Source organism: Schistocerca serialis, chromosome 1 (assembly GCF_023864345.2).
Source record: "Schistocerca serialis cubense isolate TAMUIC-IGC-003099 chromosome 1, iqSchSeri2.2, whole genome shotgun sequence".
Lineage (NCBI taxonomy): Eukaryota > Metazoa > Arthropoda > Insecta > Orthoptera > Acrididae > Schistocerca > Schistocerca serialis.
In genome coordinates, this window is record NC_064638.1 from 490375770 (window position 1) to 490403183 (window position 27414).

At 44.4% G+C, this 27414-nt stretch overlaps 1 protein-coding gene across 1 annotated transcript in view; it reads right to left on the minus strand.

Annotated features, from left to right (window-relative positions):
* The window catches only part of LOC126484545 (NGFI-A-binding protein homolog), a 427936-nt gene that overhangs the window by 142369 nt on the left and 258153 nt on the right, over positions 1-27414 (minus strand). Inside the window, exon 3 of the mRNA XM_050108131.1 lies at positions 13610-13747. Within this exon, the coding sequence (XP_049964088.1) occupies positions 13610-13747 (138 nt within the window). The remainder of the gene's footprint in view (positions 1-13609; positions 13748-27414) is intronic.

A 27414-nucleotide genomic window follows, 5' to 3' on the forward strand; every position in this document is an offset into this window, starting at 1 on the left:
ACCACCCGGTATATAAACGGAGCGGCGACGAATGGAGAATCAGTTCATTGAGAATATGGGCCTCAAATGCGGAAATAAGCTAAAATAAGCGCCTTTGACAAACGACAGATCCCCGTGGCCCGACGCCTGCGAACGAGCATCTATTCAACAGCGACGCTGGTCAGCTGTTCACGAGCCATTGTCGTCACCATCGTTGGAGAGTGGTTGAAGGAAGGTGAAAGCACGACTAGGCGACAACATATTGGACGTCCACGTCTCAACACAGAAAGTGGAGGTGGAGGCTTTTTAGCTCTCTGATCTGTGGCGCATCTGACGATGGAGTACAAAGCCGGTTCCGGCACAAGTGTTCAGGAGCACACTGTTCAGAGCACGTATTGAACATGGGGCCCTGCAGCCGCCTACCCCTACGTGTTGCCATGTTCATCGAACAAAGTCGAGAGTTACGATTGCAATGGTTACGGGATCCTCGACAGTGGAGCATGTTGGATGCATCACTTTCCTTGCTACATTAGGTCGGATGGTTGTGTCCGGATCCGCCGTCATGCAGACAAACGACTGCTCGAAACATGCAGTGCACCCAGGCCATTGGAAGCGCTATTATGCCACACGGGGCATTCTCCATGGCTTCCAAGGGACGAATGTTTGTAGTCAATGACACCATAACAGCTGTGGATTAAGTAAACATTATTGCGAACGAACTGCATCTTTTCATTCTTGATGTCTTCTCCGACGGCGATGGCATCTTCCAGCAGGACAACAGTTAGTGTTACAAGGCCCGAATCGTGCTACCGCGGTTTGAGAAGCACGGTAGCGAGGTCACGGTGATGTCTCGGCCACGAAATTCGCCTCATTTGAACTCGGTGGAGCACGTCTGGGACGTTATCGGGCGTCAGCTCAGCCCCCTCAGTCCACCTGCCCATAATTTACGGGGAACGTGTGACCTGCACGTATGCGTCTGGTGTCGTATACCACTGGAAACATATCAAGGACTTGCCGAATCCATAGTACCCAGAACGCTGCTGTATCACGTTCCAAAGGCGCACCGGCACGCTATTAAGCAGTTGGTTATAATGTTTGGCTCCTAATGTATGACTCAGGCTGCTATCAACATGGTGAACTAGACAAACGATCATAGAAACAAATTATTATTTCCAAGCTGAAGTAGCATGTTAAGAATTCGTACAGGACTAATAGGGTTCTGGCAAGTGTCACTCAAAATCTCTCCTCTAAAGGATGCGATACAGAATGAGACGGGCTGAAAACTTCCTTTACCCGAAAGAAAAAACTGTTTGTGGGGTGGACACAAAAATTTCATAAATGCAGCAAAACATCAAATGTATCTTTCTATGGAAAATATGACTCCATCTCCGCAAGAAACCGTTCAAAGTAACGGTAAAAATGCACCTAACATTAACGCAGATATTTAAACGATTCAACGCTTCTTCATGTACAGCGAAGCCAGCAATGTATTCCCTGCTGTCCTCCCTCTTTTGGTTACAGAGTAGATAAGAAAAAGGACCTTCGCTGTGTGTGTTTTTACTGCTGGGCTACAAGCAAACCTCATTCCGTCAGTCGGGGAACGCGATGTTTTATTGCAGCAGTTGCGGGTAAATGTTATTCTCTCGTGCCATGTGACAGACGAAAAGTAGCCGCTGGAATCTACTACCTTCTGACTGCACATTAATGAGCACTGAGGCGCTATTAAAGTAAGAAGCCATTGAACTTTCTATTGAAAATTTAAGAAGAAACAGAGTGATATTTCATGTGTGCAGCTCACTGCTACGTTATCTCGGTCAGTGACTTCATTACAGCTTACGTATGGCACCGGTCACCAGGCTGACGAACTACATGCAGCTACAAAAATTATGTGCACACAATTATTTTCCAGTAACACAACATGTTTTACAACACTGCAGCATTGATAATCGTATTTTTTTCTCTTCCCTTGTCCATAAAACTAGTTTCATCAACATGTAAAAGCTACGATACATTTGGAAAAAAAATTTGTGGCACATTTCGTTTCTGAATCGCAGTTCTGAAAGGTCTGCATAATACATGTATACGAGTGCCGTAACCTCTACATTGAAAACAAAATATTTTAGAGCCACAGATTTCCTTTAAACATTCGTGGGGCTGCATTGAGAAGATGTTGGATCTGGTGAATACCGTAAATTTGACAAAAATAACACGTACTTCAGATTCTCCAGTTTTAAACTCCTAAAAATTGTCTATAGGCAAGTGCTATCATATTCAGAGAAAACAGAATACCTTGAAGGACTAGAGACAGGACGTCCATAACAACAGGACATGTGCATTACTATGTTCGGCAGAAACGATTAGCATTTCAGTGACCTCAGCTCAGCACGTGTACTGTCGTCTAGTATGCACAGGGACCCGCACAGACCCTGACAAGTTGTTCCGTGCGTGATGGCATCGACGTGTATATGGTGCGAATGGCGTCCTGTGGTATACCATCCATGCCGCATTCATCTGGTTCCAAAGTTCATCTGTGGTGGTTGACATTGGGTCACATTGCTGCATCCGTCGGTTCACAATAACCCACACATTTTGGATTGGCGACAAGTCTGGATTTCTGGCTGGCCAGGGCAAAAGTCTGACGTCCTGTGACGTCAAGAATGCGCGTGTTCGTGCAACAACATATGGTCGTGCATTGTCTTGCTGAAAAATGGCGTCTGGGGCCCTACGCAATAATGTTATGGCTACGGGTTACAGGATGTCATTCACGTAGGTCACATTGGTCACAGTCCCCTGTACACACAACAACTGTGATTTGTGGATGCACCCACAAGCACGCCACACCACAAGACCTCGAGGTGGGGCTGTGTGTCTTGTGCGGATGCAGTCACTGTGATGCCGCTGCCCCTGTCTGCGGGGAACCAAAATGCGGCCATCATTTCCAAACAAACTGAACTTGTATTCGTCTGGAAATACTATCTGATGCCATTGTTGTCCTCAGTGAAGTCGCTCCATGTATCATTGTTGCCTAGCAGGTTTCAGCATATTCGTCAATGGTAGGCAGAGAAGTAGACGACGTTCACGTAATCCATGCCGTAATAAACGGCGACGAACTGTCACCCTTGATGGTGTACAATATGTTACAGTGTTCCACTGTTGCGCCAGAGCCGGGGAGAATGCATATGTGTTCTGTAATGCCAGTCGGATGAGGTCTCGATTTTCTCGGGGGATGGCCTGGGTGGTGCGACCTGACCTATCTCGTAGTGTTCAAAAAAATGGCTCTAAGCACTATGGGACTCAACATCTGAGCTCATCAGACCCCTAGACTTAGAACTACTTAAACCTAACTAACCTAAGGACATCACACACATTCATGCCCGAGGCAGGACTCGAACCTGCGTCCGCAGCAGCAGCGCGGTTCCGGACTGAAGCGACAGAACTGCACGGCCACAGCGGCCAGCCCTTAGTGTTCTATGGCCTTACGTGAACCATTCGGCGCACATCCGTTGCACTGCCGAAACACACAGGATCAGCAATTTCCCGGATCGATGCATCACATTCTCTTTCAAACGGTACGGTTCGCGCATAGGTCTGCGCGGCATCTTGCACGTCTGTTCAAGTCACACTGACGCATTGCCTTCGGTTTTAGCGGCAACGAGAGCCGCAGGCACATTTTACTGGTAGGTGGTGTTGTGCCACGACATCGATGTTGACCTTGAACCCGCGAGCTAGCATGGTTCAACCGCTAATCGTTTCTGCAGAACATACTAATGTACATGTCCTGCGAATATGAATGTCCTATCTCTAGTTGTCCGAGGTGTTCGGCTTTTTCTGAACGTGGGGAAATATCTTCCATACTGAAAGACGATTTTCATTTTATTTATTACAATCCAAGCCTCTAATAAGCATTTTTCCCATTTCGTAGTTATTAAAGACATAAGTAGGTTGTACTTGCCAGTTAATATACACTCCTGGAAATGGAAAAAAGAACACATTGACACCGGTGTGTCAGACCCACCATACTTGCTCCGGACACTGCGAGAGGGCTGTACAAGCAATGATCACACGCACGGCACAGCGGACACACCAGGAACCGCGGTGTTGGCCGTCGAATGGCGCTAGCTGCGCAGCATTTGTGCACCGCCGCCGTCAGTGTCAGCCAGTTTGCCGTGGCATACAGAGCTCCATCGCAGTCTTTAACACTGGTAGCATGCCGCGACAGCGTGGACGTGAACCGTATGTGCAGTTGACGGACTTTGAGCGAGGGCGTATAGTGGGCATGCGGGAGGCCGGGTGGACGTACCGCAGAATTGCTCAACACGTGGGGCGTGAGGTCTCCACAGTACATCGATGTTGTCGCCAGTGGTCGGCGGAAGGTGCACGTGCCCGTCGACCTGGGACCGGACCGCAGCGACGCACGGATGCACGCCAAGACCGTAGGATCCTACGCAGTGCCGTAGGGGACCGCACCGCCACTTCCCTGCAAATTAGGGACACTGTTGCTCCTGGGGTATCGGCGAGGACCATTCGCAACCGTCTCCATGAAGCTGGGCTACGGTCCCACACACCGTTAGGCCGTCTTCCGCTCACGCCCCAACATCGTGCAGCCCGCCTCCAGTGGTGTCGCGACAGGCGTGAATGGAGGGACGAATGGAGACGTGTCGTCTTCAGCGATGAGAGTCGCTTCTGCCTTGGTGCCAATGATGGTCGTATGCGTGTTTGGCGCCGGGCAGGTGAGCGCCACAATCAGGACTGCATACGACCGAGGCACACAGGGCCAACACCCTGCATCATGATGTGGGGAGCGATCTCCTGCACTGGCCGTACACCACTGGTGATCGTCGAGGGGACACTGAATAGTGCACGGTACATCCAAACCGTCATCGAACCCATCGTTCTACCATTCCTAGACCGGCAAGGGAACTTGCTGTTCCAACAGGACGATGCACGTCCGCATGTATCCCGTGCCACCCAACGTGCTCTAGAAGGTGTAAGTCAACTACCCTGGCCAGCAAGATCTCCGGATCTGTCCCCCATTGAGCATGTTTGGGACTAGATGGAGTGTCGTCTCTAGCGGTCTGCACGTCCAGCACGAACGCCGGTCCAACTGAGGCGCCAGGTGGAAATGGCATGGCAAGCCGTTCCACAGGACTACATCCAGCATCTCTACGATCGTCTCCATGGGAGAATAGCAGCCTGCATTGCTGCGAAAGGTGGATATACACTGTACTAGTGCCGACATTGTGCATGCTCTTTTGCCTGTGTCTATGTGCCTGTGGTTCTGTCAGTGTGATCATGTGATGTATCTGACCCCAGGAATGTGTCAATAAAGTTTCCCCTTCCTGGGACAATGAATTCACGGTGTTCTTATTTCAATTTCCAGGAGTGTATTTTGGAAGATAATAAAACGAATCTCTGCGGGCTTCAGACAACACGACCCACAAACTCTCGACCAAATGCAACAGAGCGCGGAACTTCAGGACCTGATGCCTCCGACTTATATCTACTGCTTCTGTTCCGTAACGTTCCTATAATATGCTTATGAAATCAGCTGCTTCATACAACTTTAATGCCTGATAGACCGATTACAGCATGTGTTTTCTCAACGTTTTCATATATGTTTGCATTTCTGGAATGTCCTTCACTTACATTGTGATCGAGAGAAGTACGGTCACTTTTGAATTCTACCGTACATGTATTAACGGTTAAAAATATTAAACAGGCTCATTATAAACGTTCATCACGTCTGAATGAATTTTCATTGGGAATAAATCGTCTGGAAGACAATTTTATAATGACAAGTATTCCAGATTACCTCAAATGGAGCTCGCGCGAATCCACCCACCCACCCACTCGCGCGCACACACACACACACACACACACACACACACACACACACACACACACACACACACACACACGAGCGCTCACACACAACTACTTTAAAAACATGTACAAACAAAACTGTACCACATATCACTATAACTTACTTCAATGAATAACGTCTACCAACACGTCAAAAACAAGTTTTAACTGATCTCACCCCTCATTTCTGTACAGGGCGCAGAATTTCTACATAATCCTCGTATTTGTCTCTTTACCATAGTAAACATTATTGCAGGAATAATATAGCTCAAGATGCTCGTAAACGAAGAAAACAATTTGTCCTGCACCTCACCAAACAGTGTATGTTGAGGTCGTCATTCCCAAGGACGTAACACGAGAGCTGTGTACAGGCCATTGGAATTTAACGGTCTCTTTCTTACTGAAAAGAAAAACACTTCAGCACGGGTGCGATGCAACCACCTCGGTGCTGAATATGAAAATTCGGGGCCGGTATACTTGCGGTTGGTGTGAACACAGCAATACCAGACAAAATGTCACACATTTCGTAATGTATAAACACGAAGATACACTTTCAGATAACGTATGGTAAGTCTCCTGCCTCTCTTATGTCTCACACAAGAAGAAATGTTTTTGAATACAGTACACTAGAATATTGATCTAGCTAGTCTGTAATCCTCTCAATATGAGGCAAAATATGATAAATTTTGAAGTTTTGGGTAAAACAGGCCAGAAACAGGCGACGCATTCATAATTATTACCTCATGAGGGAGTCACTGTCATCACTCAACATAGCTACGAGGATGCATGTCATCAGGGCTGTTGCTAGGTGTTTTGCCGCCCTAGAGGAGAACTGAAAAATGACGCCCTCTCTTCCCGATTCTCCCCCCTCCCCCCGCCCCCACGACCACCATCAACATCCAATGGCACAACAATGCATATCTCCTATTATACTTTTAATCATTAGACTAAGGTGCCATGTTGTGTTTGTCTAAATGGCAATAATAATTCTGTATATCGTATAGACTAATTCTGTACAAAAAAATGGTTCAAATGGCTCTGAGCACTATGGGACTTAACATTTATGGTCAACAGTCCCCTAGAACTTATAACTACTTAAACCTAACTAACCTAAGGACATCCCACAACACCCAGCCATCACGAGGCAAGGAAAATCCCTGACCCCGCCGGGAATCGAACCCGGGAACCCAGGCGTGGGAAGCGAGAACGCTACCGCACGACCACGAGATGCGGGCAATTCTGTACATTACAGTGCAAAACTATAATAACGTATTTACCGAACAGTGTAAGATTCCAATAAAATTAATGGAAACATCAAGGTCGGACTGCGTTCAAAAGGCCCGGGTGGCGTATTGATGAAAGCGGACCCGAGAAAAATGCGAATCGTGCAAGGGGGTCGATAGCGGCTATTGGCAACCCGGGTAGCTGAAGGAGGCAATTTTTTAAAATGTCAATGAGGTTTTTTTTACGTTTTAGCACATTTTAAATTTCTAATTGTTCGATGAAAAAAGGTATCCAATCAGCGCTCGAGGCGTACACAGAAAAGAATTCTTACATATTCCGTTATTCTTATTTTACAACAGGTAACAGTTCAGTTAAAACTATAATGTAGATTTTAATTTAATTATTTGCTCCATTTTTCGCTATTTGCCGCCCTTGACGGCCACATAGTCTTGCCTATTGGTAGAAAGGAACCAGCATATAATGACTTCATGAAGACTAATGATGTGGTTCTACGCGGCTCTTTCGGCACGCCTCTAAGCAAAATAACCTCTCGGAAGAGTAATGTCCAGTCATTTCAACACACTACTCAGCTGCAGTACTTGCAAACACGCCCTAGACACGTCAAGTAGGATTCGAGTCGGAAGCTTACGCTGCCGAAGGCATTCAAACGATACCCTCCTTAAAGCTTTGCGTTCGTCGACTGAGGTGTATGTGGGATAACAGTACAGTTAGTACAATGGAAAGGTGTGTCAATGACATTGGAGCAAACGGTTGGATGTTCTTGTTCACAAACTTGCATTTATATCTACATAATATGTAAACCACTGCGAAGTACATGGGAGAGCGTATTTAGAAACGTACCACATGTCAGGGTTTCCAGTCGTTTATTGAATTGGAATAACGACTGCTTAAAGGCCTACGAGCGGGCTGTAATTAGTCTAACCTTATCTCCACGATCTCTACAGGAACGATATGTAGGGCGCTGACGAATGTCTTCGCTGAACATCGGTTCTTGAAATTTTTTTTTAATAGACTTTCGCCGTATAGTTTTCGTCTGTCGTCAAGAGAATGCCAATTTAGATTTTTCAGTATTTCCGTGACGCTCTCCTTTGACTCAGACAAATTAGTGACCATTCGAGCAGCTCGTCTTTGTATACGTTCAATATCCCCTGTGTGGTATAGATCCCAAACACTTCTGCAATACTGTAAGAGAGGACGCTCCTTGCGATACTCTTAGCAGAAGTGCAGTTACCTTTCAAAGATTGGTTCCCCCTTGCTTAATTATTCCTGTTACAAGCAATGGTATATTACACTAGAAACCCGTATAGAGAGGGGTATTACCTGACATGCCACCGTAATGGTACCTCGTTCACTTCGTACAACACGAAGGCTCCGTAATTGAACATTACCGCATAGATCGTGACATGGTCCAATCTATACATACACAGCCTGTTGCCCTTCATCCCTGGTTCGCAAGACATCTTCTCAAAAAAGGGAAAGCTGAGTTCTGCACGAGAGATGTTTTCTAAATTCGTGCTGATTTGTGGACAGAAGCCTTTCCGTCTCTGGGATTTGATTGTATTGTAAATGAGAATATGTTCAAGAATTCTGCAGAAAATTGATGTTAAGAATGCTGGTCTGTTCGCGGGTCCGTTCGTTTACCCTTCTTGTACCCCAGAGTCACCTGCGCTATTTTTGAGCGCTTGGTACTTTGCACTGGGTGAGAGATAGCGATAAATGCAAGCTGAGTAAGGGGCCAGAGCCGTAGAATACTGTCTGTAAAATCTAATTGGGAACCCATCCGGACCTGGGAGACTTGTTTATTTTCAACTTCAGTTGCCAGGGATGCCCGTTACTATGACTTCCACACGGGAGTCTGTGCGACGGTCAAACGACGGTATGTTTGTACGATTCTCCTGCGTGAATGATTTCTCAAACGAGGAATTTAAAACTTTAGCTTTTTCTTTTGCTTTCTCCTATTGCCACATGAGAGTGGTCAACGAGTGACTGGAGAGAAGTCTACGACCCGCTCAGCAATTACCAACTTACTACCCATATATATTCAGTTTTCTCTAGTAGCGCAGATAACATGTAGTGATGTTTAAGTATAGTGTTAGCGATCTGCACGTTTGTTGGTCACGCTTCTGTGCATATTCATGCAAACAAATTGCAGTCTTCAACCGCTCTAGAGCGCTCCCCACGCATCTCACGGTACTCTGACAATGATAGACGCGTAGAGTTAGTTAAGAACAGCATCCTCAATTACGCACATAACTGTTAGGCACGCTCTATCATCATCAGCTACTGCTGCCAGAGAAGTAGAAGAGCTGAGAACATACGCCCCGCACTTCGTGGCAGCGTACGAACCAGCAGTCCTTTTTTGATTGGTTGTTTATCACCGATCAGACACATGCGGGTATTTGTCCATAAATTATGCATCACCTGCCAAGTTTCAATAGACGTCGCCATTAATCGCTGCACGACATCGAAATCAATTTCGTTAATATTTCAATCTCCACACTGTCGAATCTCGTGCAGACCAGCAGCTGTTCCTTGCAGTAGGCTGTTAACCTTGGTGTAAACCGTAGCGTGAAACTGTCATACCGACGTCGCCAATACGATCCATAAGCACCAACGCGGATATTGAGAAATGTTCAATCCGAGTCGTCGGCTTGGACAGTGACATAGGAAACGTGCGACAAACGCCTTCAACAATATTGTGACTATAAAGTGATGTGATTGGCGATTTTTTCAGACGCGATAAGCTACAGATCAGTCTGTTAGCACAACCAGATTTATTTCGTTTCACATTCGTTGACTTCGCCAAATCACAACCAAACTGTCATCTTCCAACAAAATCTATACCTCGGACTAAGCTACAGAACAATCCGTCATCACAAAGAGTTTTTTTTTCTTTCAAATTCTTTGGCTTCGCCAACTAACAAGGAACCTGTGAATATATGCAAGCATTAACATTACGTCACTGGCCAAAGCCGACGACTCGTATCGAACATTCCTCTCGACCACACCAGGCCTGAGCATTCGTCACAAAGGTGATGTACAATTATGATGTACAACGATGGTTAAATGTATTAGGTTGCTTCGTAGTGATTCTTCCCAGAAGTTTACACAACAGATATACATAACAAAGACTTTAGTCATCAATAATATGTTCTCCTTTACTATTCCAAACTGTCTGACACCGCTGGGGTAACTTTTCGATTCCGCGACTGTAGAAATCGCGTAATTTTGGGGCGGAGAATTGATCGTGGAATGTTCGGAGTGCATTTGCAAACGGGAAAGGAAATTCCTTGTAAGTTGTTCGATAGAGAGCGAACAAGGTGGAAATATGAGGGCGCAAGATCAAGTGAATAAGGTGGGTGCGGAATAACTTCCCAACCCAACTCCTGTATAGAGTTTCTGGTCAGTCTAATAGAATGCGGGCGGACGTTTCGTGGAGTAGCATCACTACACGCCATCTTCCAGGTCGTTGTTCTTGGACTGCATCTGCAATACGTCTCAGTTGTTGAGAATAAAGGTCAGCAGTGATGGTCACGCCACGGAGAAGCAATTCGTAGTACAACACACCGTCGATGTTCCACCTGATGCACAACATTATCTTTTGTGGATGCGTGCAGGTCTTTGGACGGGGAATTGCTGCTTTGTTCAGTCTCAACCACTCCTTTCTTTTCCTTATGTTAGCATAAAGACGCCATTTCTCATCACCAGTAACGACACAGGGTAGGAATGGTCGGTGTTGTTCACGAGCCAACTGATGACGAGCAAGCAGAAATGCAGCTCTGGACACTCTCTGATTTTTGTGATTTTGGCTTTGAGCATGCGGCACCAACACGCCTGATTTTTGAACCTTTCCCACTGCACGCAAATGTTGCACGATGGTGGGTCGAACACCGTTCATGACATTTGCCAGTTCCCGAGTGCAATGACGTGGCTCAATGTGGAGTAATGTGTTTAAACGATGAAATCTTTTTATTTTTCTACTGTGGAAATTGCAGTTATGTTAGCATGGCACTTTTATCACTACTATTGGCTGTGTGGTCTTTGCTGCCCAAAGACAAAAAGAAAGAAATAAAAATATATCGACGCAGTGGACTGGTCTAGCATTCCAGGCAGCTTCTGATTTTCCAGGCGGTTGTCCAGGCTCGTTTAAATGGCGGCCCGAAACTCCGACTTAGAAAATACGATATTCAAACAGGCAAAACAACTGTGGGGACAATAAGGGTACCCGGATACGAAGTTAAAATCAAATAAAATAAACTTCATACAGCCATAAAGATTTGGGTTTTCCGTAGCTTTCGTAAATCGATTAGAGTTAATGCTGGTATGGATCCTTCAGAAACTACGAGATTAATTCCATCCCAATCCTATCCCAAACCGGGCTTTCGCTTTGTTTTTATTTTAGTGCCTTTATTTCTAAATACTAGGACTGGGTCACTATACCACAACGTTCGTCTTGAGCACCAATTTTCGGGCTCAACTACCGTGAAGTAAGCAATTATGCTGTATGTCTACTACGATGTGCTACTGGTTGCAGGTTGCGCTGAAGCCACAAGCAAGCAGAGAATAACACCACCCGCCGAGCGACACTGTTGTTTGGTTCATTCACTTCTGACAGAGCCTCCTTGCAGGACTTTCGTCGAGGTTATGCCATAGTACTTCCAATATCCTCACTTCTGTCTCATAGCACCTCCATATCAACTTTCAACACCACGAGGAGTACTTCGAGCCCCCATGACTGGTGCATTCCCAAGTACGTATAACCGTATAACACACTAACTGGGTACCAAAACTTAGCTAGTCTTCACTGGAATATTACATTATTCATCAGCTCAGATCTACATTACCCTGAAGAAAACTCAACGTAATGTAGTATGCATGAAAGAACGAAAAGTCCCGATATTATTTGATCGGCGATCGATCAGTGGAATGAGTCATAGCCGTCGACTATCTAGCTGAATCTGCCCGGAGCGACTTAGGGTGAAACGATCACGTAATTCTGCCCATGAAGAAGGTGGATGCCAGAGTGAAATTCACTGAAATAATCCTAGTGAAATGTACTTGACTCAAGAAGGAGACGGCATAGAAAAAAGTCTTCGTTCGATGGATTCCCGAGTATTGCATGTCAGTCTGCTGCACTTAACAGGTAGGATCACTAATTGTGATAGAGCAGAAACACAGAAGATCACCGCATTTTGTGACGGGTTTGTTTAACAAGAACGACATAAAGATGTTAATCCAATTCCAATAGCGGACGCTACAAAAAGTCGTTGAGCATTTCTGAGCGGTTTATGGGTAAAATGCAGAGAGCCTGCGCCCCGAGAAGCATCAAAAATGAATTTGCTTCCTTCTGCACATATATCGCGAGATGACCGTGATGCTAAAATCAGACATATTCCAGCTCTTAAGAAGCTCTATTGACAGTCGCTCCGCCCGTGCACAAACAGCGAATGATGAAACAGGAGAAGTGGGAAACGGTGGTGATGCACGCAGTAAACCACGTCACGCATAGTAACACCGGGTGCAGACTAGATGCGTAGAAACAGAATCATTCCGGTTGTAGAACCGATTGAAGGCAGCCCCAAGACTGGCGCTCAAAGAGACTTGTTAATCGTCGAAATAATGTACAAATATCCAGCTTGATACCTGGAAAACTTTCTTAATGTCGGCGAGTCTGGGATATTTCAATCGAATAAACCAAGGGAAAAAGCGAGGAGCAAAGTCAAGGATGGCTTTTGTGTGCGGCAGACGCCGATGAATAGGTTCAGGCGCTTAACTGGAAATATTTTGTATCTTGGCGCATGTTGTCACCTTTTCTTCGTGAAATATGATTGGTTCAAATGGCTCTGAGCACTATAGGACTTAACATCTGTGGTCTTCAGTCCTCTAGAACTTAGAACTACTTAAACCTAACTAACCTAAGGACATCACACACATCCATGCCCGAGGCAGAATTCGAACTTGCGACCGTAGCGGTCGCGCGGTTCCGGACTGAGCGCCTAGAACCGCGAGACCACCGCGGCCGGCGTGAAATATGAGTGCTGTGTTGTAACGGTACGTGTTGAGTGTATGTGGCTGACGTGTACTTGTTTGTGTTGTTAATGTTGATGAGAGATATGGAAGAGTGTGGAATCCGGTACACAGCACCGAGGCTGTCGCATGGTTAGATCTGCATCAACAGTGTCACACGCCCTCGTTCCCGAGACACTGCGTAGGTGTTTGGAATTTAGTCCACGAACTTAGTGTAGTGTCTCATGATCAGCGACTGTACGTCGTCACTTCCCTTCCCCTTTGCAGCCAGATGCTGGTGACAAATTTTTTCCCTACCACCAGGATTCCAACCAGCTATGTCCATATCGTGTGCCTCCGGACGAGGATGCGTTACCGGCTGCAGGCAACAACGATGAGAGCTGAAGCCGTTATCAGCAACAAGTAGCAGTTCATCAAGAGGCACCAGGGGGATTACGAAAACAGCGGGCCACACAGCAAGAGCACCAGCAGGCGGCGGTGCCGGCCGCATACTGACCAGGGTTGGAGAGCCACTCCTGCAGCGCCTTCTGCAGCCGGCGCACGTGCAGCGGCTTGGACGCCATGCCCACCAGAGCCATGATCTCCAGGAACTCCTCCTCGCCCGCGTCGCACAGCTGCTGCACGTCGTCGCCTCCTGTAACGGGAAAACACGCGTGTCAGCCCAAACTAAACAACGCCCTCCTCTTCCGGACAATAGCCAATCCAATTGTCAGTTTCCGCTCTCCTCACAATAACATAAAGTCTGGCCACTGCATTCTCCCTCCGGCTCATCTATGCTTCAACATCTACCGTAAATGTAAATGCCAATACCCTTAAGTCTCCAGTATCCTTTGAGAAATATCGTCCGCGGTAGTACCTCTACCAACACATTCCACCTTCCGTTCATCTCGAAACTCTGGATCTTCACCCAACGTAGTTTCAATTGTCTTCTCATTTGCGAATCACGAACTGATCAATGAAATCCATTCTTTATTCCAACCATAACCTAGCCTCACAAATTAAGACTCCAACTCACACTTTAATTGATCAGTAGACAGCCCATTCGTCTCCTAATACCCACATCCAATCCGTCAGTTCCTCCCCATATGAACATCCCCCAACATTCCCCGCATCCCAATCCTTACCCACAGTTACTTATTGTCTGCACCAGAAGCCCCTTCATTTCATGCTCATAAGAAAGAGAATGTGCATCACAGCACCATCATCTCATCACAAACATAATTTACCTTCTAAACATCTCTTACATTAAAACTGTAAAATTTTACAATGAAGTGGCTTAAGACTGTCAGTTTCGACATTGCCTGACATTCCCCGTAGAAGGAATGCTATGAGTGAGGAATAAGAAAAATAAAAATCCTCTCTTCTTACTGTAGGAAGCTAGAATTTGTCATTCACTACGGTACTTACCAGTGCTAGGGTATCGAACGTTTAATGGTAACTTGACCAGTTAGGTATCGCACGTCGTTTATGACACTCTTTGCAATTGTGCCAAGTTACCGTAGCTTCTACCACAGTTATTACTTTGTGGTGACTGCCAGAATTACGGCTTGTCTCATTGGAGTAAGTAAACACTCTCGCTAAATTTGACACTACAAGTACAGACACCTCACACATCACACTAGATTCGCAGACAGCGTGCAATTCGACTTTTTTACTTCTAGCTGTTCACGCACGCAGCGAGCTTCAGACCACCTAACATAAGGGTCAGTTTTGTCGACTTAGTAGTAGTAGTAGTAGTAGTAGTAGTAGTAGTAGTAGTAGCTTTATTCATCTGTAGATCTCTTTTTACATGTCAAAGTATTTACAAATTTAGACCAATTTGAAATAAGCTTATTCGCATACACATACATTTACAGACTTCTAGTTAGAGACAATCATTAGATTTACTCCTGTTATACAATACTTTTTTTTACAAATAACTTATTAAGCAATGTAATGCCATCGACTTTGTTTGGCCATCGCTTTCAGTTGTTTCTCTTTCAAAGTTTTCAGTTTTCTGTCTAACGTTCACTCAAAGATATGCACTACCTGATAAAAAGTGAAGGAGACAGAGAAGGGAAAGGAAACGATTACAGTGGACACAGTATCGAGTCAAATCTGCATAGAACTTGCCAGTATGCTCCCCTTAGGACGTTGCAACCTCTCTGGCCTGGATGCATGCGCTGACTAGGTTCGGAAGGGTGCCATAAAGCCCTTGTATCCTCTCCTGAGGCAAGCTGGTTCACAACTGTAGTAATTGGTCCTTGATATATTGGTCACTGACATTAGGACGGTGTTTATATCCGAGCTTCTCCCACACATGGCCTACTGGGGACATAATCTGGGGATCTTGCTGGCAATTGGAGTACCTCAACATCACGCAGGCAGTTCACAGACACGTGTCAAGTGTGGATGAGCATTGGTCCATTGAAAAATGCATCATTATATTGTCGCTTGAGATGTAACGCATGAGGAGACAGGAAGTCTGTGACATACTGTTGTGCCATCAGAGTTCCTCCAGGCACTACCAGCCGTGATCAGATGTCACACTTCATGGTTCCCCGCATCAAATCGCCAGGAGTAACATCGTTGTGCCTCTTCAAGACGTTTGAAGAATGGGACCTCTTCCCAAGACGCCGCAGTTCTCGCAGATGATGGTCATCTGGGACAGTGCAGAACCGCGATTTATTGCTGAACACTATGCGACGCTGTCGATTAGCAGTCCACATTTCCCGGTCACGTACCACGCTAAATGCAGCTGTTTATGTTGTGATGCTGACGACAGCCGACACTTGGGACTGTAATCCTTAGTCTGGCTGCTGCCAGTCTCTGATCAATGGTGCAGGATGACACAGAATATTACATGGACTACATTACTTGTTCTCAGATGGCAGGCACAGGTGTGAAGGTTACGATTTGATTGGAACACAATACAGCGACCCTCATTTTCGGTGATCCGAGATGGTCGACCGTAAACTTGGCGACGTATATGTCTGCCTTTACGTTACAATACAATCCAGCATTGGGTCACAGTCACATCCGAATGTCCCACAAATCTCAATATTGTACTATTCGACTAGCTGGCCAAACGGAGATCCACAATGAGGCCACTTACAAACTCTGAGAGGTGCTGATGATGCTCTCTCACACGCGTTCGCGCTATCTCCGTGTCCTTCAAAAGTAATCAATCAACACCTGACGCTACTGACGCCAATTATATAACCTACCTGGCCTGGTAACAACTCTAAACATAAACAATACCAAAGCACTCTGATGGACGTCATACCTGTCACACGGAATTGTAACTTTATTTATAGCCTGTATCTGGCGATGGATTTTACGTGTACAAAGTTACACTGACATCGGACTATGCCTTGTGGGTAATTCACATTTTTGGCAGGCAATGTACTTAATAAAACACAATAATTCACAGTGATACAGGGCGACTTTTAGATTCTTATGGAAATGTCAGCAGAAAGTATGGATTATTATCGGGCGAAAATTCATTTTCGCTTTCTTCGTTTCGCCAACAGTTCAGTCTATAATTCACGTCAAAGCTATTTCTTTGCACGAAACATCTTCGGAAACCGTCAGTGGCCAGAGGAGGTAGCCCAGAGCCGATGTTGGAATAAGCTGCCACACGGGAAATTCTCGGTTCATAATGCAGTACACTCTGGTTGCTACTGATGGCCGGCAGTGGCACTGCCAGCCAAGCCCAGAGAAAGCACGCTGTTTACTAAACTACGACCCTCTTTCACTTTGGCTCACTACTGAAACTTTTTCACGTGTTGCTACATAGCCACACCAAAATTCACATTGATGCGAGAAATGTTTTTCATGTTTATTCCAGTTACGGAACAAAATATTTTAGGCCAGGTAACTAATTTCGATTTATGATGTCAATCTTCAAAACCTAGCCGCGCGGTATTAGCCGAGCGGTCCAGGGCGCTGCAGTCATGGACTGTGCGGCTGGTCCCGGCGGAGGTTCGAGTCCTCCCTCTGGCATGGGTGTGTGTGTTTGTCCTTAGGATAATTTAGGTTAAGTAGTGTGTACGCTTGGGGACTGATGACCTTAACAGTTAAGTCCCATAAGATTTCACACACATTTCAACATTCAAAACCTAGGTACAAACATTTTTTTCATTCACATCGAGCAAACATACATAGATATGGTACAGTCATAACGTAAAATTTTAAGTACCACATACCAACTTCACGAAGAGGCATGTTGGAACTAAAGAACATCTTCGATGTCACTTAAACTGTTTGCTCAGGTATTGAAGACTGTGGCCTGAAACTGAAATAAATGCAAAAAACTGAAAATTTTCGCGCATTTTGTGACCAACAAGCTTCGTTTTAAAGATGAACGAGGGAATTTCAAAAAGGAAGTTACACATTATTATGAAAGGCCTGATAACTTTCGTTGAATGCTGCACTATACTTTTAACAGTGACACAAATACTTATTTAGCAATGGCTGGGACTTTCTAGCGAGTATTGAATTTCTCGACGGTAGAAATCCGCTCTTTCATCACAGAGCCATTCGAGAGCCACTGAATGATCTTCTCGTTCGAAAATTTTTTCCTCCAGATGTTTTTTCTTCTTGTTGAAGAGTTTGCCTGGACATTGGCGACTGTGGTAGAAGCCGATGGCCTTCCTTCCCGATCAGCATCGTCTATGAGTGGGGCGACGTGAGTAGCTTACTTCCTGAAGACCCTGCGATACATATGAATTAGTTATGTTCTTCTCATTTGTCGTTTGTGATCTACCGAGAAGTAATGATACCTCAGTAAACACCATTTTACATGAAAAAATTCTCACACTTTTCCGATTTCTCTCAGCATTATCTGTTGATCTTCCTCATACATCGACAATTCGCACTGTGTATAATCCACAACGATGGCCGAAACATGACTGGAACCTGAAACTTTCGCTGGGACTTTTTCGGTTCCTAAAGAGAAGAGACGACGCGGGGAGTCGGTCGCTTGGTAGCGGCTCCTCCACAGCTTCCGGGAGCAGCGCCCCCCCCCCCCCCCCCGACCCTGTCTGCCAGTTACTGGGGTGCGGCGGGCACGTGCCGCGTTATTCCTGTCCCGTAAACACATGCCGCCCCTGGTCAGTTGCTCGCGGTCTCGCTTCATCACCACCTTGTCACACCCCTGTCTCGCTACCTGACACCCGTTCCCTTTCTTCTGTTTACACGCTGTTTACTTTAGAAGCGGATTACCGCCGCAACACGTTCACTCACGTAACAGAAAGTGGAAAAACGTGGGTGGAGAAACATTGGCCGTAATTCATTTGCTACAAAAACACACTGGCGGAAAAAAATCGCATTGCTAAGGAGTTGTGCGACATAAACATAATGAGCTGCGTTAGCGTAATGGTTAAGGTGTGTGCCTGCTAAGCAAAAGGATCTGAGTTCAAACCTTGTACGGTGCTTAACATTTTGTTTCGAAAAAGACGATCGTGTGAAACCGAGCTCGCGCTATTCGTCCACGAGACTCAGAGGGCCATAGACACGGGTTCCCAGGTAGACGCCGTGTTTCTTGACTTCCGCAAGGCGTTCGATACAGTTCCCCACAGTCGTTTAATGAACAAAGTAAGAGCATATGGACTATCAGACCAATTGTGTAATTGGATTGAAGAGTTCCTAGATAACAGAACGCAGCATGTCATTCTCAATGGAGAGAAGTCTTCCGAAGTAAAAGTGATTTCAGGTGTGCCGCAGGGGAGTATCGTAGGACCGTTGCTATTCACAAAATACATAAACGACCTTGTGGATGACATCGGAAGTTCGCTGAGGTTTTTTGCGGATGATGCTGTGGTATATCAAGAGGTTGTAACAATGGAAAATTGTACTGAAATGCAGGAGGATCTGCAGCGAATTGGCGCATGGTGAAGGGATGGCAATTGAATCTCAATGTAGACAAGTGTAATGTGCTGCGAATACATAGAAAGAATGATCCCATATCATTTAGCTAAATATAGCAGGTCAGCAACTTGTAGCAGTTAATTCCATAAATTATCTGGGAGTACGCATTGGGAGTGATTTAAAATGGAATGATCATATAAAATTGATCGTCGGTAAATCAGATGCCAGACTGAGATTCATTGTAAGAATCCTAGGGAAATGCAATCCGAAAACAAAGGAAGTAGGTTACAGTACGCTTGTTCGCCCACTGCTTGAATACTGCTCAGCAGTGTGGGATCCGTACCTAGGGTTGATAGAAGAGATAGAGAAGATCCAACGGAGAGCAGTGCGCTTCGTTACAGGATCATTTAGTAATCGCGAAAGCGTTACGGAGATGATAGATAAACTCCAGTGGAAGACTCTACAGGAGAGACGCTCAGTAGCTCGGTACGGGCTTTTGTTGAAGTTTCGAGAACATACCTTCACCGAGGAGTCAAGCAGTATATTGCTCTCTCCTACGTATATCTCGCGAAGAGACGATGATAAAATCAGAGAGATTAGAGGCCACACAGAGGCATGCCGACAATCCTTCTTTCCATGAACAATACGAGACTGGAATAGAAGGGAGAACCGATAGAGGTACTCAGGGTACCGTCCGCCACACACCGTGAGGTGGCTTGTGGAGTATGGATGTAGATGTAGAAACAGCAGTTGGTAGGCCTGCTTCTACACATGAAAAATGATGTCTATTCAAATTTCGCATCAATCGCATAAGAGTGGCGCTAGAAGCGCCACTATGTGGGTGCAAATCAGGTTTGCTTTAAATATACGCTGTAAGGTCGCGAGTGTTACTTATCTTTGAGACTGGACGTGGTGAGTTGATGTTAGTCAAGAATGCTTTTAAGGTGACAAAAAGGCCATTATCAATACTTCACTGAGACAGAACGAAGTCGTGTAATAGGGCGACGGAAGCTGGCTGTTACTTCTGCGATGTTGCAGAAAGACTTGGCAGGAATTTAGCCACTTCGCATGACTGCAGCCGGCGGTGGTCACGAGAATGTACGGTCGCAGGAAGACCGGGCTCCGAACGGCTACGTGGCACTACCGAGAGGGAAGCCCATCGTGTTCGGCGTCTGGCTCTGGCACAATACACTGCATCTGCAGCAGCAATTCGAGCAGCAGTTGGCACCATAGTGACACAACGAACTGTTACAAATCGATTACTTCAAGGACAGCTCCGAGCCAGACACCCTGTAGCGTGCCTTCCACCGACCCCGAACCACCGCCATTTGAGACTTCAGTGGTGTCAAGCGAGACCTCTACATCTACATCTACATGGTTACTCTGCAATTCACACTTAAGTACCTGGCAGAGGGTTTATCGAACCATTTTCATACTACTTCTCTACCATTCCACTCTCGAATGGCGCGTGGGAAAAAGGAACACCTACATCTTTCCGTATGAATACCAACTGCCTCTCTGCATTGCCTTTGTTGACTTTGAAAAGGCATTTGACTCCGTTAGCATGTAGCTGTCCTCCAAGCTTTGAGTGAGCAAGGAGTGAGAGCAGCATACACTGAAGTGCTGAGGAAAATCTACGAGAATTCTTCAGCTTATGTTAACATTGGCGAATCAACTAAAGAATTCCGCATCATGAGGGGTGTCAAGCAAGGCGATCCCATCTCCCCAAAACTGTTCTCTGCTGTATTGGAAATGGCTATGTCAAAGCTGAGCTGGGAATGTAAGAGAATTAAAGTTAATGGAAGGAGGCTTACCAACTTGAGATTTGCTGATGATATTGCCTTGCTGGCCAAAGACTTCGCAGAGCTCCAAACCTTAGTTACAGATCTTGCATCGGAATGTCAGCTGGTTGGCTTGAACATGAACCTTTCCAAAACAAAAGCAATGTCCAACAAATGGGTCCCAGCTGGAGATGTGAAAGTCAAGGACAGTCTACTAGAAGAGGTCAGTGAATATGTCTCCCTTGGCCAGATTATAAATATGAAGGGAGACATAAGGCCAGAAATCTATCGACGCATCAAGCTTGGCTGGCAAGCATTTGGGAAAAATTCAAAAGTATTCAGATCAAAAATGCCAGTAAATTTGAAGAAATCAGTATTTGATCAATGCATTCTTCCTGTGATGACGAATGGCTGCGAGACATGGACACTGAACCCATTTCCAAAAGGGAAACTTAGGACAGCACAGAGAGCCATGGAGAGATCAATGCTGGGCTATAAAAGAAAGGTCAGGAAAAGGGCAGATGACATCCGGTCTCTGACGAAGGTTAATGACATCTTAGAGACAGTAGGTTCCTTGAAATGGGAGTGGGCTGGCCACGTCGCAAGAAGAAAAGACAACAGATGGACGAAGCTAGTACTGGAGTGGAGTCCGAGAGAGCACCGGAGGCCTAGAGGAAGACCACCAGACAGATGGGACAAAGACATCAAGAAGATCGCTGGTAACACCTGGCAGAGAACTGCCCAAGACCGTCCCACTTGGAGAAGACTGCTGAAAGCCTACCTGAATCCACGACTCGAAGAGGCCACATCATTTAATGATTGAATTGGCTGATGATGATGATGATGACATCTTTGTGTTCGAGCTCTGATTTCTCTTATTTTTTTATGATAATCATTTCTCCCTACGTAGGTAGGTGTCATCAAATATTTTCGCATTCGGGAGAAAAAGTTAGCGATTGAAATTTCGTAAATAGATCTCGCCACAAAGAAAACCGCCTTTGTTTCAGTGACTGCCACCCCAACTCGAGTATCGTATCAGTGATACTCTCACACCTACTGCGCGATAACACGAAACGAGCTGCACTTCTTTGCACTTTTTTCCATGTCCTCTGTCAATCCTACCTGGTAAGGACCCCATACCGAGCAGCAATATTCCAGCAGAGGACAAACAAGTGTAATGTAGGCTGTCTCTTAAGTGGGTTTGTCGCATCTTTTAAGTGTTCTGCCAAGAAAGCGCAGTCTTTGTTTCGCCTTCCCCACAATATTATCTATGTGGTCATCCCAATTTAAGTTGCTCGTAATTGTAATTCCTAGGTATTTAGTCGAACTGACAGCCCTTAGATTTGTGCGACTTATCGTATACCCAAAATTTATCGGATTTCTTCTGGTACCCATGTGGTTGACCTCGCACTTTTCTTTGTTTAGCGCCAATTGCCACTTCTCGCACCATACAGAAATTCTCTCTAGATCATTTTGTAACTGGATTTGATCGTCTGATGATTTTACTAGACGGTAGATGACAGCGTCATCTGTAAACAATCTAAGGGGGCTACTCGGATTATCGCCTAGATAATTTATGTAAATCAGGAACAGCAGAGGGCCTATGACACTACCTTGCGGAACCACTTTGTTCTACTCGTTGATTTACTGTCTATCACTACGAACCATGACCTCTCTGAGAGGAAATCACGAATCAAGTCACACAACTGAGACGATACTTTATACGCATGCAATCTGATTAATACAGGGTGTATACGTGGACAAGGAAAAAAAACTCCCTGATTTTTCCCGGATCTCCAGGTTAAAAATACACTTTTCCCATGTGAAAAACTCTTTCTCCCGGGTGAAAAACACTTTCTCCCGGGTGAAAATACACTTTTTCTGTGTAAAGTGACAGTATATTTTCCCTCGGAACTGTAAAATTTATCAGTCATTTGAATGGTTATGGTTTTATACAGTGGCTAAGAATTTCCCAGAGCTTTAGAAAACGAAACTCAGGGAAAACAAACACGTTTTGGAAAGTTCTTTGATGTGCAGCAACATATACGTTGCATATTTTCGTATTACGAAAGTACAAATTCGAATTTCACCAAATACCGCATGTTACTTTCCGAAGCATTGAAATGGACATTGCGATGCGCTTTTGTAAGCAGTCATAGCTCATGTCACGTGATCTAGCAAGCCGATGACAGCCGATATTCAGAACATAGGACACGTGATGTAGTCAGCCAATAGCAACATTACTGTTAATTAGGGCAAAAACACAAACAGTAAAAGTTAATGGTTTAAATAAATATACATAGTGTTGCTACAGGACAATCAAAGCTTTCATATATAATATTTGTCGCGAAGATTAATAAGCTACAAGAGAAGCTAAGCTTTCACATATAATGTTGAACTTTTTTGCGCGTTTGCACTTTAAGATACATCACACAAATGTGCCAGTAAAACGTTTAATACAACATAAATCTCTGATCTTATGGGCTCGAAATTTTTCTAAATGGCTTGTTATCAAAGAGTTGATTTTTAAATGAGAGTCAAACGCTCTGGGATTTAAGAAATTCATCGTAAATTTTCGCACATAGTTCATCCTGCGTAGAAGGAAATTTACTTTGAAAATAACGCTTTTCAAACCACAATTTGTAATATTTTCCCTCGATCTGTTAGAAATTAGACCTCATTGGGGGGGGGGGGGGGGCAGAGTGGAAATCAGTTGTATTTTCTGATGAAAGCTGGTTCTGCCTCGGTGCCAATGGTGGCCATGTGTTGGTTAGAAGGAGACCAGTCGAGAGCCTTCAACCAATCTGTCTGCCTGCTAGACACACTTGACCTACATCTGGAGTGATGGTCTGGGGTGCAATTTAGTATGACAGCTGGAGCACTCTCGTGACTATCCCATGCACTCTGACCGCAAATTTGTTCGTCAATTTGGTGAGCCGACCTGTTCTATTACCACTCGTGAACACCATTCCGGGAGGTGTTATCCAACAGCACAGCGCTCTCCCACATATCGCTGTCGTAACCCAACATGCTGAGTGTGGATATGTCGCCTTGCCTGCTCGATCACCAGTTCTGTCTCCAGTCGAGTACAAATGAGACGTTATCGGACGACAACTCCAGCGTCATTCACAAACAGCATTAACCGTCCCTGCATTGACCGACCAAGTGGAAAAGGCATGGAACACCAATCCAATCCACAAACTGACATCCAGCACCTGTAAAATGCGCTGCGTAACGTTTGCATGCTTGCATTCAACGTTGTGACGGTTACACCGGTTATTAATGCATCAGCATTTCGTATTTGCAACAGCTTGTCACACACCTACATTAATCTGTAATCTTGCAATGTTAATCACTTTAATATGTTACCAAGACAAATGTATTCTCGAAATTTCATTATTCTACATTAATTATTTTTTGATAATGCGGGATTTTTCCTTCAGTGTAATGTGAAGGCAGCAGTTGCGGTATATTAATAATATAATTATATTTTTCCCTTTGTGATCTCCCGCTTTATTTCAGGGTGCTTTCCAGAAGTTCTGCCATGATGTAACCTCGCGTTGGTTTAGGAGAAAAGGTCGTGTACGCTATCTGTAAATTATACACGTGTGGCTCAACTGATTACGTGTTTCACTTGCTTTTGAAGCGGTGATGGGGAAATAATAAGTAATTATTAGTTTTGTCAGTTGAGCAATAATTATTAAAGCTCCGCTCAGACTTAACAGGTGTACCAGACCGATAGCATTATCCTGCGCGCTGATTCCATATAGATACGGTCGAAACCATTTCTCAAACATACGCTTTATGAGAGCAGATCTCGTAATTACTGGTATTATTATTACTAAATTACCTGCCATGAACTTAGGTGAGAGCACTGGAATATACTCGAGTGGTGCTGTGCTCGAAATGCGACAACTTACTCATTTATTTTCCCAAATCATTGCAAACCAAATTTGAAACTAGGTCACAGTTTATATTGTTCTGTTAGACCTATGGATTTCGTCGTCACTTAAGACATCACCGCAGCAGAAAGCAACCTATTAGTAAAACTAGCTGACTCCAAATATATTATCTATGAAAACATAAAGTGATAACGGACAATAAAATGCCTGAAATTATGACTAATAAACATTTGTTTGTGTCTAATTCTTTTCGTGGAATTTCAGTTAAGTGAGACTATCTTCTCGAGGAAAGATGTTAGCATATAGGATAAAAATTCGAATTGGAGCAGCAAGATACATAACCAAAACAAAATATATGTGCTGAAATAAGTAGAGACTGATTCACTACTACACACCGTAAGGTATATTTATAGCAGTATTCCATTTCGCCCACTTGCTGAAAAATGCCTGATCCTCAAACGTAAAGCGGCAACAAGAGATCTGCCCTGCTTCGATTAACTTCAATTTCCAATAACCAATATAAATTAAAAATAACATAAATTACAGAATTTTAGCGAACGGTAGACTGGCACAATCTCTAACTTTTTATTCGTTTCGCTGTAGACAGATTCAATATCACCTGAACGGCAAACGGATTTGCCACCACTAGTAGATATTGCCACAATACCTAAAGGAAACCCTGTTTGATTTATTCCCTTCCCCCACTAACCCTGTGATGTTGAGTTGTATAACTTGAACCAAAAATCCATGTTTAAATGCTTTGAAGATTACTGAAGCTACTTTAATTGTCTGTTGAATAATAAACAGGACCTTACTGAGAATACTGTAAAGTGAGAATTTTATACTGAACCCCTAATCTACTTAATTCCACTTGAATAATCATTTAAATTCTTTTTTCAATTGTTTCGAATTAGCACAATTCTTTGATGGTTGGAAATTCTTACTTTGATTATACGCCAGGAGACAAGAACAACATATGTCATACACTAACACTACAAAACGAGCTTGTAACCCGAAATGCGCGACATTTTAAATAAATAGTTGTGAGAACTACGCAATATATTTGTTTTCTTGTATAATAATTAGAATGCCACATTTAGAGTTCCGTAATGTTAGCTACAAATATTCTAAACTTTTTCGTCATCTCTTAACGGACTCTTTCACTACCCGGTGTAGCGCCTGAAGGCATGTAAATATCAGGTGAACAAGAATTAACAGTATTTATTGTATGCTGGGTTGATAATGTCGGCCGGCCGCGGTGGCCGTGCGGTTCTGGCGCTGCAGTCCGGAACCGCGGGACCGCTACGGTCGCAGGTTCGAATCCTGCCTCGGGCATGGGTGTGTGTGATGTCCTTAGGTTAGTTAGGTTTAAGTAGTTCTAAGTTCTAGGGGACTTATGACCTAAGATGTTGAGTCCCATAGTGCTCAGAGCCATTTGAACCATTTTTTTTGATAATGTCGAGGAGACATTTTTTGCAACTGTATGGGAATTCTGTCACCGCTCGTACAATGCCTGTCATAAACATTGCGTTCGCTTAATAAGTGATCACAGTATGGAAAAAAATGGTTGTGATGTGTCGGTCGAAGGCAATAGTATCCGACCAGAAGTATTAAACTTGCATATCACACAGAATACCTGTTTGCGTATTTTTTCTTTTGAAAAAGATTTTTCCATTTCGTTTATTCAGTTGAAAAACAGGTCAATTTAATTTTACAGAAAACTGATCAAGTTTCCACTTTTCTAAAAGAGGGATCGATGCGACATCATTGTTATGGCGGAAAACATATTATAATCATGTTCGCTGATTCTTCCGCCGCTTTTTGATAGAACAGCATAATTATAAGTGAAAAACATAGTATTGTGCTTGTTGTGCAGGACTAATTTTTTGAGTTAACTGCTTTGCGGCTTAGAAGGCCATCATCCGACTTTGAATGACTATTGTCGTCAAAGAAGTTACAATATTTGTAAACAATACTGGAAAAGATGTTAGTCATCTAGAGTGGGGCACGGACAAAGAGTAAACATCATCTTTGACTGTGAACTGATAATGCTGTTAAAAAGTTAAAAGTTGAACAGTAAATAAATATACATGGAGTAAATCAGGAAAAACATTAATTTTGCACTCGAAAAACAGTGCCTACATAACAATTTAAATTAAATTAACAATCCCAAGAGCCGGCCGTGGTGGCCGAGCGGTTCTAGGCTCTTCAGTCCGGAACCGCGCGACTGCTACGGTCGCAGGTTCGAATCCTGCCTCGGGCATGGATGTGTGTGATGTCCTAGGTTAGTTAGGTTTAAGTAGTTCTAAGTTCTAGGGGACTGATGACCTCAGATGTTGAGTTCCATAGTGCTCAGAGCCATTTGAACCATTTTGAACAATCCCAACAAGATGAAATTACTGCCGGTGTCGCATGCCTACCGACTATCCAAATGGGTATCTGCAGTCTATGTTTAGCTGTTATAATATATTTTTATTTTCCTAGAAGCGTTAATTTCATATTGTTGTTTTTGTGTATTTTTTTAAATGTTACAATACGAGGCACATAAGTTTCCCGGAACCCCCAGAGCTTCGCGGAGCACAGTTTGAAAAGCAGTGCTATAGGAACATATCGAAAATAAGGTGGACAGATAAAATAAGAAATGAAAATTTGCCGCGAAATCAGCGGGGAAAAGAGCATGAAGAACACAGACGAGAAGAAGGGACGGGGTGACAGGATGTCTGTCAAGATATCCGTCAGTAATTTCCGTCGTGGTAGAGGGAGCTGTA